At 42.1% G+C, this 13,526-nt stretch overlaps 1 protein-coding gene across 14 annotated transcripts in view; it reads left to right on the forward strand.

Annotated features, from left to right (window-relative positions):
- The window catches only part of FARP2 (FERM, ARH/RhoGEF and pleckstrin domain protein 2), a 75,180-nt gene that overhangs the window by 38,572 nt on the left and 23,082 nt on the right, over positions 1-13,526 (forward strand). For all 14 annotated transcript variants that reach the window (XM_032119972.1, XM_032119974.1, XM_032119966.1 and 11 more), the window contains 4 exons: positions 287-450; positions 582-650; positions 2,085-2,142; positions 2,810-3,050. In XM_032119972.1, the coding sequence (XP_031975863.1) occupies positions 287-450; positions 582-650; positions 2,085-2,142; positions 2,810-3,050 (532 nt within the window). The remainder of the gene's footprint in view (positions 1-286; positions 451-581; positions 651-2,084; positions 2,143-2,809; positions 3,051-13,526) is intronic.

Genomic DNA, 13,526 nt, shown 5'->3' on the forward strand with positions numbered 1-13,526 from the left:
CTTAAATATTTAAATTTTTCTTTGAGATTTCTAAAGCTGAGTTATATTGAGCAGGTTTCTAAAGTCTAAACACTTTTACAGTTTCAAGGTAAGCAAACATTTTTGAAAGCTATTAAATAATTTTCAGCTTCATTCAGAATCACTCCCATTAAGGCATGCAAGAAGTGATTTAGCAAAGTCCTGCCTCTCGCTGGAATTCAGCTTTTTTGTTGGCACCCATATGCGCCTTCCTTTTCTCCTTATTGTCATTTTAGGTGCTGCTGAACTTCTATGTTTTTTTTCCCAGGGCCCATATCAAGATACATTGGAGTTTCTTTTGGGAAGTAGGGATGAGTGTAAAAACTTCTGGAAAATCTGTGTGGAGTATCACACGTTCTTTAGGCTCTTCGACCAGCCAAAGCCAAAGGCTAAAGCAGTGTTCTTCACCAGAGGGTCATCGTTCAGATACAGGTAGGGAGAAACACAACAGCCTCAGTATGTCTTAGAAACTGAGATCAGAAGGAAGAAGTATTTTAAAGTCATTCTATCTCTAATGCTCATCCCCTGTGTTTGATAACCTTTGTACTTCTGTGGGTTCACAGTGGACGAACACAGAAGCAACTAGTGGATTATATTAAGGACAGTGGGATGAAGAGAACCCCATATGAAAGGTAAGATGAAATAGCTTTGTAAGGCAAAACACAGCTGAGACTTTCACAGTGCCCTCATTGCCTAAATTTCAGTGTTTTCATGCTGCTTGGAGGCAGGCTCATCCTCAGTTATCAAATTTAAGGTAGCTAAACAAAAATGTAAAGGATTTATTATTTTGTGATGATGTAAGAAGATTAGGAAAGTTTTGGTACCACATTTTGATGTCTATGGACAATGTGTGGCTTAGCTGTCTGAAAGTTCAGCACATACTCAAGATTCCATAATGTTAATGAGGACCTGTGTGTGTGCCACTGTGGCTGTGCAATCAGCCAGTGGCAGAGCACATAATGGAAGTTGGGATCTGCAAGTTTGAAACTGTGACCTTAAAGACTCAATTGTTTCTAAACATGAAAATATATAAATTAAGAATATGCTTTTTCATTATAAAATTGTTTTTTACTTACTTGACTCTAAAGCTGTCCAGTCTACATGTGGGAAACTCCTCCTCCTCCAAATCCTAATCCAAACTATGTGTGGGAGACTCCTACTCCTAATCCAAAAGATTATAGGGACTTAGTAGGAATTTTTTAAAGTTTGCATCAATCTACTATTAATAAGTATTTTTAGTGTCTCAGACTCCAGTTGAGCTCCTTTTCTATATGAAAATTTGATTTTCTGTTTCATTATTGACATAGAATGGACCTAACTACGAGAGTTAGGTAGGATACCACTTTTTGGAGTCTAACATACAGACTTCTATATGGTTGACTGAATTTGTAAAAATTTGAACAATTGTTGCAGGTTAGCTCATTCTGGTTCTGAAGCCATTCCTCTGTAGATGTTTATAGTAATGACAGAGGATGGAATTAAACTAAAATGTGCTGTTTAGTATCCAGTTAGTATTCAGCCCCAAGTTGTTCTTGAGTTCCCCATGAGCCAGGTGGGGGTCAGGCTCTTTTCCCAGATAGTGGGTGACAGGACAAGAGGAAACAGCTTCAAGTTGTGCCATGAGAAGTTTAGGTTGGATACTGGGAGAAATTTCTTCGCTGAAAGGGTGGTCGGGCAGTGGCACAGGCTGCCCAGGGAAGTGTTGTGGAGTCACTGTCCCTGGAGGTGTTCAAAAAACGTGGAGATAAAGTGCTTGGGGACATGGGGTAGTGTTGGGGCAACAGTTGGTCTTGATGATCTTAGAGGTCTTTTCCAACCTTAATGATTCTCTAGTTCCGTGAATGATCTGGATCTTGCTTTACTCCATTTTTATACGTTTCTTACTCTTGCATCATTTAATTTACAACTCTTTTGACCTTTTAAAACTTGAACTAGTTATTAACAACACATGATAAAATAGAGCTTGAGATGTTTCTGTTGGCTACTGGAATGATCACAAGAAGTGATGGGGGAAAGAAAGAGGCTGATGCATGTCTTGGATGCTGACAGGCTGGTCTGTTCCACAGGAGGCACAGCAAGGTCAGAGCATCCACTCGCACCTCGAACACAGATGTGCCAAAGCAGGTCAGTTCTGCAGCGCTCTCGGTGGTGTGGTCAGGGGCATTGACAAACAACTTTCTGAGGTGGTAGTGAAGGAGTCAACTCACCAGGATTGCTTCCACTGTTTGCTCTTTGTCTGGCTGCACGGTTCTTTTTGTTGGTGTTACTGATCTGATAGTTGTAGCCAGTGGAGTGTAAATTGAATAATATTTTACTCAAAGTTCCACTGAACCGAAAAGGAAATGTTGGACTTTTCTAGGGTGTTGTTATTTCAGAGGATTAGTTTATCTCCAGGTACTCTCTGACTACTCTCTGGCAGTCTCAAGATGCCTTCTGCAGGACACAGCAAGAAACAATCATTTCACTGAAAGCACTTGTGTTACATGGGAGAGGTTAAGGAAGGATCACAGAATTTCACTGTCATTTTGTTATTTTTCCCTGTGGATGCTTGTTCAGCTATAAAATCCATGCATTTAATTTTCCATCCAGTTATCAGAATTAAGGAAAAAAAACCTTGCCTTTTACATGGGCTGCTGGATCAGGTTCTGTGCAGTGTTTGCTGTAAAGTGAGCTCCTGTGAAGCATATATTCCTTCTGCATCTGGATGTAACTGGATGTTACATTTGTTTTTTATGTATGACAAAAACCTTTTTATCTGTTGTATTTCTGCCTTTTTTTTTTTTCCTTTTAGAGTGTCCCATTCAGTGAGGGCTTGAGAACTCCAGGGTCTCCAGCCTCAACAGCTGCCCCCTTCCACTCGGTTCACTCCTTGGCCGGTCCTGCTTCTATCCTGCCCATGTTTGCTGAACCCAGCCCTTCCTCCTTGGACCCCCGAGCACCGTACACAAGGATTCCAGACAAAACCACTGCAGCACCAGTGGAAGAAGCGGGGAGGAAGCTGATGCAGCAGCCTGGATCTCCCATGCTCCAAGGTGTTGGGTTTGGTAGTGTTGCAGGAAACTGTAACCCGTCTTGTCCTGTTGTTGAGAGTGGTTGTGATGTAGATGTAGAGAGGAGTAGTAAGGAGAGCAGGGTTGCTGGTTGTAAAAATGACAATGATGAGGATGACTTTACCACAGGTGTATTCATTGCTGAAAAAGAGCAGCAGCATGGCAGCCGAGGTGCCCCTCTTTTCACACTGACAAGTTCCCAGTTACAGGTGTCGGAGGAGTTTATTGATGACGACCCAGCAGAAATGTCCTTTTTTGCTGGGGGCTCTGAGGCATTTTCCTATGTGTACAGTGGGTTAGAATTAAAGGGTTCTGAGTTTTCTAAGTGTCTGTCAGAGTCAGCTGGTTTAACTGCAGATGCCCTCCAGCAAAACACAGTCTCTGCTCAGTCAAGCCCCGACAGGTACTCAACCGAGGCCGTGGATATGAATATGGAAGAGGAGTTTGAATTTGAAGAAGGAAGCGATTTCAACGGCAATGAGAGGCCATCAGACACCTCGGAGCTGTTTGAGGTGAAGGCCCAAGCAAGCAGAATGCAAAGCCTCCTGAGCCCCTCAGAAACGAGCTCCCTCATCAACAACCGCTCTGAGAGCAGCTCCCTCAACAACCTGCCGCTGAATGGGACCTCCTCCCTGCACACCTACAGCTCTGCCAACCATTCCGAGGCCAGCTCCATGCTGAACTTCCCTGCCTACTCCGTGCGCTCCGAGTCCAGCTCAGCCTTCCAGTTCACGGACATTATTGACCAGCTGGAGCAGCTGAGCTACCCACCCACCACCACAGAAGACTCCAGCAGCACGGACACCGACTCCTGGGACTCGGGAACGGCTGCGCCTCTGGATGAAAACCTTTTCTTTAGTAACCCCTTTGCTCAAACCGCCGGGGACAACTGTGCCTTTGACTTTCAGAATAATTTAAAAAATCTCACTCAAGAAGACTGGACAGAGAAGTCACAAATCAATTGATTGTCTTGATTTCTGTGGTGGATTCCTCTGTGCTGTTCAGGCTTGGAAGTCAGTAGGGTGTGATATCAGTCAATCCAGTGGCTGGATATTAAATCACATAACATAGTTGATTTTTAAAAATTTTTTTAAAATTCATGTGCCTCTTCAGTGTCCCTCCAAGAATGCAAGTTTTGGTGCTCTGTTTCTGTGCATCACACTACATCAAGAATGGGTTATAATAGGCTACAATGTTGGAAAATACTGCATTTAGGAAAAAACACTGGTTTCAGAGAATTTTAAGTATCAACTGGCTCATGCAGACATCACAACTTACTGAACGATTTCTTCAGCTGTAAACATATCTGTAAGAGTCTCATATAATATGCTGTTCCTCCAAAATCCAAATAAAACAGTCACTTTTGCACATGCTTGTTAACCAGCAGCTGCATCCACTAAATTGCCTGTTTTCCTGTGCTGTAGCAAGATCCTCATTTTGGGTTTGTTTTTGTTCCCATAATCAAAAAAAAACGAACAATCTTCAAATGATCTCTGAAGGACAGTTTTAAAATACCAACCTGTGCTACACGTCTGTGGTAGGCTTTGAAGAATAAATAGCCTATACCTACTTTTGGAAGGTAGTTTGGAAGAGGGAATGCATATACAACCAAATGGAAATAGCAGTTTCCAAACTTCTTGTGAAGACAAGCTTATTTGCTGACTTCCAGATGTCTTCAGCAGTCCAGCAGCAAACATTTTGCAGCAGTTTGGAGATACACAGAGACTATAAAAGCACTTAATCCCCATCACATTTCCCTTCTTTCTTGTTATTAATCACTCTGCATAAAAATACTTACAAATTAATTCAGAAAAGTGTCCTGTATCTGTGGAGGACAGCTGATGGTCAACCTGGTGATAGCTTTAACTTTTTCTTTAAAATATGGGCTGCATGCAGAAAAATACTGTAATTTTTCTGAGAAATGGAGTTGTTAGGAGAGGTAAATACTGGAGACAACAGGGTTTCAGGGCTTTTGTAAATTCTTTTAGACAGGTGGCTTTGATGTGAGACTTGAGCTGTAAGTTCGGAAGTGTAATCGAAAAGACAATTGAATTGTTGCTTAACTGATCACATTTAATTTAGCAACATTTATTGAGGCGAAACAACAAAAGTTGTGAAATGTCCTTCCCAACTGCCATGGATTGTGGGGGTGAAATTCTGAGCTTCAGCTTGTTAAGAGCATTTTTTAGACTACATCCAAGCAAGAATGGGAAATCTGTTAACACCTGACCCAAATCTTGTGATGGAAAGCATCATCTTCTTCAGCCATTTGGTTTTGGGTTCCTTTCTGCCCTTTTCAGTCCTTTGTAGAGTGAGTGCAGTACTAATACAGTTGATGCCTCCAAAATAAGCAGCTTAGTTACAAACATAACTTTATGGTCAATGTTATTGGTAGCAGTTTAAATATGGTCTTGAGATATTGTTAAAGACCTTCATTGTTTACTCAGACATTTAAAAAATACTATTATTTCTCAACTGAAACTTCGATGGAATACTTTCAACATGAGGCAGAACACGAGGAGGTAAAACCTCCTTTAGTCACCCATTTCTTCCAGTTTAGTTTTACCAAGGTGTAACTATTCTGCACAGTGCTTGCTTTTATCTTGTGTTTGAGTGCAATGTGTGCTGTCCCATGAGAAACCTGTCCCCTTTGCCAGCAGCACAGAAAGACAAAGCACATTCAGAACAAAGTATTAGCCCAGACCTCCAGTAATGCACAACAAGGTGCTCTTTTTTTTTTTTTTTTTTGCTATATGTTATTTCTATTTTATTTCTTTCCTGTAAGAATGTGTGTTCTGGCTCTTTGTGGGACTTTATTCTGGCCTGTGGAGATGATGTCATGGGTGTGTGGTGTGACATTTTGAAATAGGACTTGGAGGAGGTTTGCAGTGGTGTAGAGAGCTGGTGCCTTTAAGTATGTTTCTAGGTGGTTTGTCTGACTTCTTCCCAAGATGAACTACATTGTGTAACCTAAGGAAGGAAAAGAAAATCAGCATAAAGATAGAATTCTGTCTGCAAACTCTGTAACAGGTGGTAGCTTCAGGGACAAGTATATAGATAAAGATGTAGGAAAGGCTGTTGATGCCTTTGATCTTTTAAAAAAAGAATCAGGATTCAGCTATTACATATAACTGTGTTTCATGTCCTGTGCCTCAATCACAAGCATTCCTTTAAATGTGTTAGAATAGCTTAAGATGGAAATAAATCCAATGAAATTCTAGTTTTCAAAAGATCTTGGTAAAAAGCTGCCTGTATTTTCAATGTACAGGCTTGCCAATTTGCCTTCTTGCACCACAGTTAGTTTGGAAAGGCATCTTCAATGTTTTTCTTCTTATTTTATTTTCTTCTTTTCTTATTTTGCAACTGTGCAGATCTTTTATTGGCAGTTCTAACTCTCAGGGATTTTCTTTTTTTTTTTAAAAGGAAGCAATAAGATTCTTAGTGTAGTGCCCTTTTTGTTTTCCAGAGGAATGGTAGTGACTAGGATTTCAGTCTTCTATCTTAGGGCAGGTTGTGTGGATCCACGGGTGAGGAAGGGGTGAGGGGAGCTTTGACCCTGGTACAGATCTGTTCAGATGAAGGTTTTAGGTACAGAATGAGAGTTCAGAGCTGCTGCTGTGCCCCTGTTAGTTCTGTCTGTGCTCTGGCTGACTGAGAGCATAGAGCTGTCATGGTTTCCTTCTGTGCTTCACTTGATTTCCAAAGCCATATGGCTTCTGAGGATATCTTTGCATGCTGAGCTGTGTTGTTTTGTTCAAGCTTTCCCAGACAGGCACAAAAGAGCAGAAAATTTGGTTCATAAGTAGAGTTTTTCTTATAGCAAGAAAGCTGTGAGCAAAGGTTCTTCATCATTTCCTTCAGAGGCATAAGTTCAGATTCACTTTCCAGTAGAGATGGAGAGAAAACCAGCTGCCCTCAAGGGAAGGTGGCAGCTCAGACCTTCTCAGGGAGCTCGAGCACCATGTGTGGGTTATTTCAGTGCAGTGGAGCTGTCCTCTTCCCCCCTGGCTGTCTCCTGAGGTGGCAGGAGAAGGTGAGACAAGCAATGTCTTTCCCTACTCTGTCCCCTTCATTTACTTTTGGGGGTGAGGGGAGTGGTGAACTGGAGAAGTGTGGTGTGTCCTGAGTCCTGGCGATGCTGCTTAACTTCCAGCACTATTCCCTGTAGTTTGTTTTATTTTCTTGTTACAGTGTTGATATTAAAACTTAGTTCCTGGTACTGATTCCTGTTTATTTCCTGAGAACACAAGTTTTCCTTTCATGAAGGTGAGTGGTGAGCTGGCCAGGAGCCTTGCAGACCCTAGGCAGTAACCTCTGCTGCAGGAACCACATGGCATGGAAAACAGGGGAAATGACTTAGGAAAAAGGACAAGATCGAGAAGATCTTTGTTGAGTATCCCATGCAAGAAAGCAGCATTGGAGGAGCTGTGGTAGAGCAGATAAAACCTAGGTGTAAACTCTCTGAGTCTGTGGCCAGTGAGCAGTCGTCCCCCTGCTCCTCCCAGCAAACACCTCTGCAGGTGATGCCTTTTTCTCTGGTCCTAAAAATACGAGTCAGACACAGTTAGGGTGGTAAAAAGGGTACCTTTATATGAGGATCCTCAGGTGCACAAATCTGTCAGGTAGAAAAGGCCAAAGATGCGCGCCCCGTGTAACGCGTGTACAATTGTTACAGATTCTGCAAATTAGCATATCTGACAAGAACCCCCCAATTAGGAACCTGCCTGGTGAAGTAATTTCCCCAGTTCTAGTACCTTCTAGATTCTCCCCCCTTAGGATGAGATCCAGGCCCTGCTTACAAAAGTAAGCTGGTTTCAGCCTTGGTTTCTAAGGAGAACCAAGACAGCATAGGGGTCCTGGAATTTGTTTTGTCTTTCTGCCTAGGAAAATGTTGAAGCTAAGCTGCAATATGAAGCTACAAAGCTACAAGTATATGTGTAAAGGATACAGAGAATATATAAAAGAAAAAAAGGGTGAAACCCACAATGGCATCACAGGTACATCCTTGCACATTGGCCTTGTGCCTCCCACCCCGTGGGGGAGCTGGGGACGCACACAGGTACGAACATTTCTGGCCAGTGCACAGGTTTTAGTGCTGTGCTTTTCCAGTAGGAGAACCACAGGACTTTCCAGGTGTGTTCTCCTGCTCTACACAGTGCACCCAGCAGCTGTTGCAGCGCTGGCTTGGCAAAGGGAGGGTGCCAGGGCTCCACAGTGAAGCAGGGCTGTTTCCCATCCTTCCACATCTCTCTGTTCTGTTTTAGCAAACACATGCAGCTGTAGGATGCATGCCAGTATTAGTGGCTTTTCCCAGTGAGTCAGGCTGCTGGGCTTAACTCTCTGCAGTGCTCAACTGAAGGTTGCAGTGCGACTGAAAGAAAGCAAAATGGGTGTTTCGAGTGAGCAATTTAATCCCCACCTGCACTTCTCCATGTGTGTACTTACAACCCTTCTGATGCTTAAACACATTTATTAAATGTAAAGCACTACAGCAGAGCATTTTTGATCATCATCTATGCAGTTAATGAAACTTAATTTGCACAAAACATGGGTCATGGAATATTCTCTGACCTATCCACCACCTGGTTAAGCTTTGTTAAATTCACTAACCTGTGTTATCTATTGTGCATAGACTTTGTAATTTTAAAGTATTCATTAGTGAAGTAATACATGCTGTGTATTCCCAGGACTTGCCATATTTTATCTTAGGGTGGAATAGGGCGATATATCAATCTACTCTCAACTTTCACTTTAATTTCCAGTAAATTTCAGAGTTGCTGAATAATCTGGATAATACCAAGTATTGATCTCTTTTTTTCCTGTGCTTATTTGTATTGTAGTCATAGGTGATCTTGTTTAAGGGATTTTTGTTTTGGTTTTTTTGGTGGCTTGATTATGGTTTGGTGTTGGGCATTTTTATTTGGGTTTTTCTTTTTTTTTTTTTGGTGGTGGTAGGTTTTGTCTAGTTGCAAGTCTTGGTAGGGGTAAGATTTTGTGAAGACACTAATAAAAGTTGTAATTTTATGCTTTTTTGGTGCAAACCTGTCGGTAAGTCATTCCCATTATTGTCATTTTGCAAACTGTTCTAAGCCATAATTACTCAGTACTGAATGAGTGTAATCACAGGTCTCAATACAGTCCTTTAGCTGTCATTGCCTGCCCTTTTTAGGGGCTCTTACACCTCACTTGTCACAAGGGCTGTGTGTATATGTATGGCTGTACATATACATTCTCTGTCTGAAGATGGGGAGACTTCACAGTTCCAAATGCATCATAAAACCTGCCTCATTAATTACCTGCCCATGGGCTCCTGTAGAATTACTCCAGTGGGTGAGCTGGAGGTTTGGGAGTTCATATTTGGAATGTGATTCACTGAACCTGCTCTGTGGGAAGGTGTTCCTGTGCCTTTTCCAAAGTCGTAACGTTCCGCAGTCGCTCGAAGCACGAAATTCCCATTTCTCGGTACGTACAGGGGTACGTGTGCCTTGGTTAGAGGGACTCCCCAGTTCCATAGGTGCTACTCCACTCTTGCCAGGGAAAGATTACCTTCAAACAAAGAGAGCTGGAATTTTTAAATTGATCTCTTGAACTTTATCTTTTATATGGTAAATGTTGATTGAATTATATGTTGGGGTTTTGAGTATCTTTGTGTCTGTTCAGATTGCCGATTATGAACCTACAGATTTGTACTAATTCATAATTTTAATTGTTTATGCAATAAAACAAGGAAAACTTTGATATAAATGACAACATGGGCTTTTTAGCTTTATTTTCATTACCCTTATCTTTGAAATAGAATAAATATTTGTTCTCCTAGCCAAGGCATCTTATAGTTTTATTCCCAGCTTTCTCCACATGGTTTTCCACCTGTACCACTTCGTTGAAAATAGAGCACAGTAGGCAAACACTGGTGTGTGGGTTTCAAATTCCTGGTTTGTGCAGATCTTTTGCTTGGGATACAAATGGGACTAGAAGCTCAGATTTCTTTGTAGGAATTATATTTATTGTGGAGACCTTTTCTTTTAAGCTTGGTACGTCCCTTGAACTCTCTCTCCTGCATATCTGTTTTTATTGGAAGATTGTCCTTTTTTGCAGACGTAGCATGTGAAGGCAATTGCATGTTTTCTAGTTGGCAGGTTCTCCTTCAGGTGTCTGTGACCAGTGTTTAGGTAAATCCTCTGCCCTGCAAACAGGGCTTTAACAAGTTGGGCAGGTGGCAAAAGAAGGGTGGTTGTTTGGGATTGTTTCAGCTGTTTTGTGGGCATAACTATAAAACCAGGGCCAACCTTAGGATCCTGCTAGTACCACATGTAGGTGTGACTTCCCAGGTACACAGCACTGGGACACGTGCCAAGTGCTGTAAATGTGCTTTAATGTTTCACATGACCTGTACCTGTTGGAGATCTTTGAATTTACAGTCGCTTGCGTAGGTTTTTTAGGCTCTTAGATAATTTTCAAGGTTCTCTTATCTCCCAGCTATTTCTCATCTTTTTAAAGGGAAGATTTGCAGAGGGAAAATTTGCTAGTAGCGATGTTTTGAAATAAGGAAGATAGGGAAGGTATCCAGGATTTTATTTGTAGTACATCAGCTTGCTAATGACCTCACTCTAGAAGTAACTCTCTGTACTTTCACTCTAGAAAATAGTTGTTTGGTCTGTGCATGTGATGGGTTCAGCAGGGCACTGGGTGGAAGGGAGGCTCTGAGCAGGCTCCCATTGTCCTCTGGTCAGCCCCTGCAGGGTTTTAGCCTGAAAATAATCTTGCCTTTTGAAGTAGTGGTAATAGCAATGATGTAATAATAAAGTTGTGTCTTTAAATGTTTTCTGGGAAATGCAAGAGATGCTCCATTTGATAAAAAGCCGTTGCTGACAGTTGACCCTCACATAGCTTTTGTCCATCCCATAATGCTCAGTATTATTGGGGTACTATTTTAGTTGTCTGTCTTTGAATTATTTTAAGCATCCAGGCATAAAGCTTACAGAACCTGTACTTTTTGTTTTGGCCAGCCTGTATACTCAAGTCTGGCTTTCTGTGTCGGAATTGAATTTAGATTGAAGAATGGAAATACCTGCTGAAAAAATAACTGGGAAATGACACCAAAAGCTTGTTATCTTATTATTCTTATCTCAGTGAAAATCAAACAGAACCTGCTTCTACATGACCAATATTACACAGTAGCTCTGGAGGATATTTTCAGCATTCTCACCACATTCTGTAGCTGTGCTTTTGCATACTACAGTGCTTTTGCAATGTTTTATTGATTAGTTTTTATTTTTTATTTCTCTTACGTGTATTCTGGTCTTTATGAAACTGTGGGTTTGTTTGCTTAAGGATACGTGTTTCTCACTACATAATGTAACTAAGAAGTATTAGTATACTTAAAGGTCTTTGAGTATGTGGAGTATTACACCGAGCTGATGCATTTTTGGATGTTGCCTTAAGTGCATTTGTGTGTGATGTGGAGGCAGAAATATGTTGTATACAGAATGCAGCCACGTCTGACAGTCTGGGCTACAGCGTTGAATTCATTCATGTCATTGCGCGGAGGCCTGGCTTGTGCTCACAGCGTTTACAGACACCAGTTGGGGATGTTTGTGTGACTTACTTGTAGAGAACAAATTTCCACTTCATGCAGAACGTTGAAACACAGAAACATCCCTCTGAAAGAATAATCCCTTTAAAGATAACTGGAGGATGCTGCCTGTGGGGAAGGGAAGACCTCGGAGCACCAGGGTTTGATGTCAAAGGGAATTGTTCGCGTGTTTTGATCTTCACATCAATATTTCTACCTAATCATGAGTTTTCTACACTGAACAGCAGTTGAAATGGCTTCTCCCTTTACCATCTTTCTCCATGAGAATGAGGAATTGCTGTACATCCTACCTGCTTGCCTGGAGTCCTCCTGTGCTGCTCTGGTGGAGAAGACTTGGGTTATGAGAATGAAAATTTCAGTCCTCATTTGTAATATCATCTGCCAAGACACACCATCACACTGAGCTTAGATCAAACATTTAATTAAACAAATGTTTGCTAAAAAGCTAACCTGAGCTGCTCTGTGACTTCTTATAGCCTCTTCTAGAAAAAAAATATAAAATTGGGAAGTGACAGGACAAGAGGGAATGGCCTTAAGCTGAAGGAGGGTATTTTTAAATGGAGTAAATTCTTCCTTGTGAGGGTGCTGAGGCCCTGGCACAGGGTGCCCAGAGAAACTGTAGCTGCCCCTGGATCCCTGGAAGTGTCCAAGGCCAGGTTGGACAGGGCTTGGAGCAGCCTGGGCTAGTGGAAGGTGTCCCTGCCTGTGGCAGGGGGTGGGACTGGGTGGTCTTTAAGGTCCCTTCCCACGCAAACCCTTCAGTGATTCTGTGAATGCCTCTCATTTCTGTTAGTCCCTCTGGCTTTGGGGAGGGGTTCTTGCTTTCGGATTCAACGTTTGAAATTAATTTACTTGGCTGTCTTCTGTTGGAGGAGATAAAAGGTAGAACAACCTGACTAAAAAAGCAGGGTTGTTTATAGCAACTTATATCCCATGTGCTCCCACTGTATCCGAGCTTTCAGGCTGTCTGGAAGCAATTCAAGTTACAGATTCTGGAATTTGTCATTACTTTGTGTTAAATTCCAAGAACTTAAAGAAGCTCCTCACCCCTGCAAGCTCATTTGTTTGGAAGCTGTTTTTTCAGCGTTCCTGGCATGTAAAAGCAAACTTGAATCCGGTGCCTGGATAGGCGAAACCAACACTTTGTTCAGTGTTGCTTTTATTAAAAGCAATGTGAATGGACCAATTGCTCAGGGAGAAGCCAAAATCTGCTTCAACGTTGGTGCTGGACTAGTGTACGAATAGTTAACTCTGCAGCCTGGATGATCTGAATCTCTTCCAGGTGACCGAGTGCAGCACTGTTTAGCTTCCTGCGTTTGTCCATGTGGAATTACAGGCTGGGGCTGCCTCGCCCTGGGTGTGCTTTCCAAGCCGGAGCAGCTGGGAATCGAAAGCTCCCAACTCCTCCTGCAGCACCCATGACAGTGTGAGGAGTTACTGTATATCTGTGAGGACTGGGTTTTTTAAAGCCTTTTGTGATGATTTTCAGTCTGGGAAATGATGATTTGGCAGTTTGGGGTTGGATGTTATTTCCCCATTTGTCTTCGGGTGGGTGGTTTAGCACTTGTGGCACAACAAATCCTGCTGGGGAGGCTTGGGAGGGTGTTAGAGCTGTAGATGTTTAAGTGCTGGTACCTGTTTCATTGCCTGATCTGAGAAAACTCATTTGTTTATCACAGGGAAGATCAGAAAAATAGTATGTGAGGTTAGGAGGAATTCTGTGTGCATCGTGTGTCTGTTGCCTTCCTTTGGCCCAAAAAAGTTGATCTTGAATGGTCATTTTCACCCCTGAGGGGGGTCTACATGCTGAAAAGAGGAGGCTTGAATTCACTGTGATGGGTCAGAAATCTCTAAAGGGTCCACAA

The sequence above is a fragment of the Corvus moneduloides genome, chromosome 10, assembly GCF_009650955.1.
Source record: "Corvus moneduloides isolate bCorMon1 chromosome 10, bCorMon1.pri, whole genome shotgun sequence".
NCBI classification, from domain to species: Eukaryota; Metazoa; Chordata; class Aves; order Passeriformes; family Corvidae; genus Corvus; species Corvus moneduloides.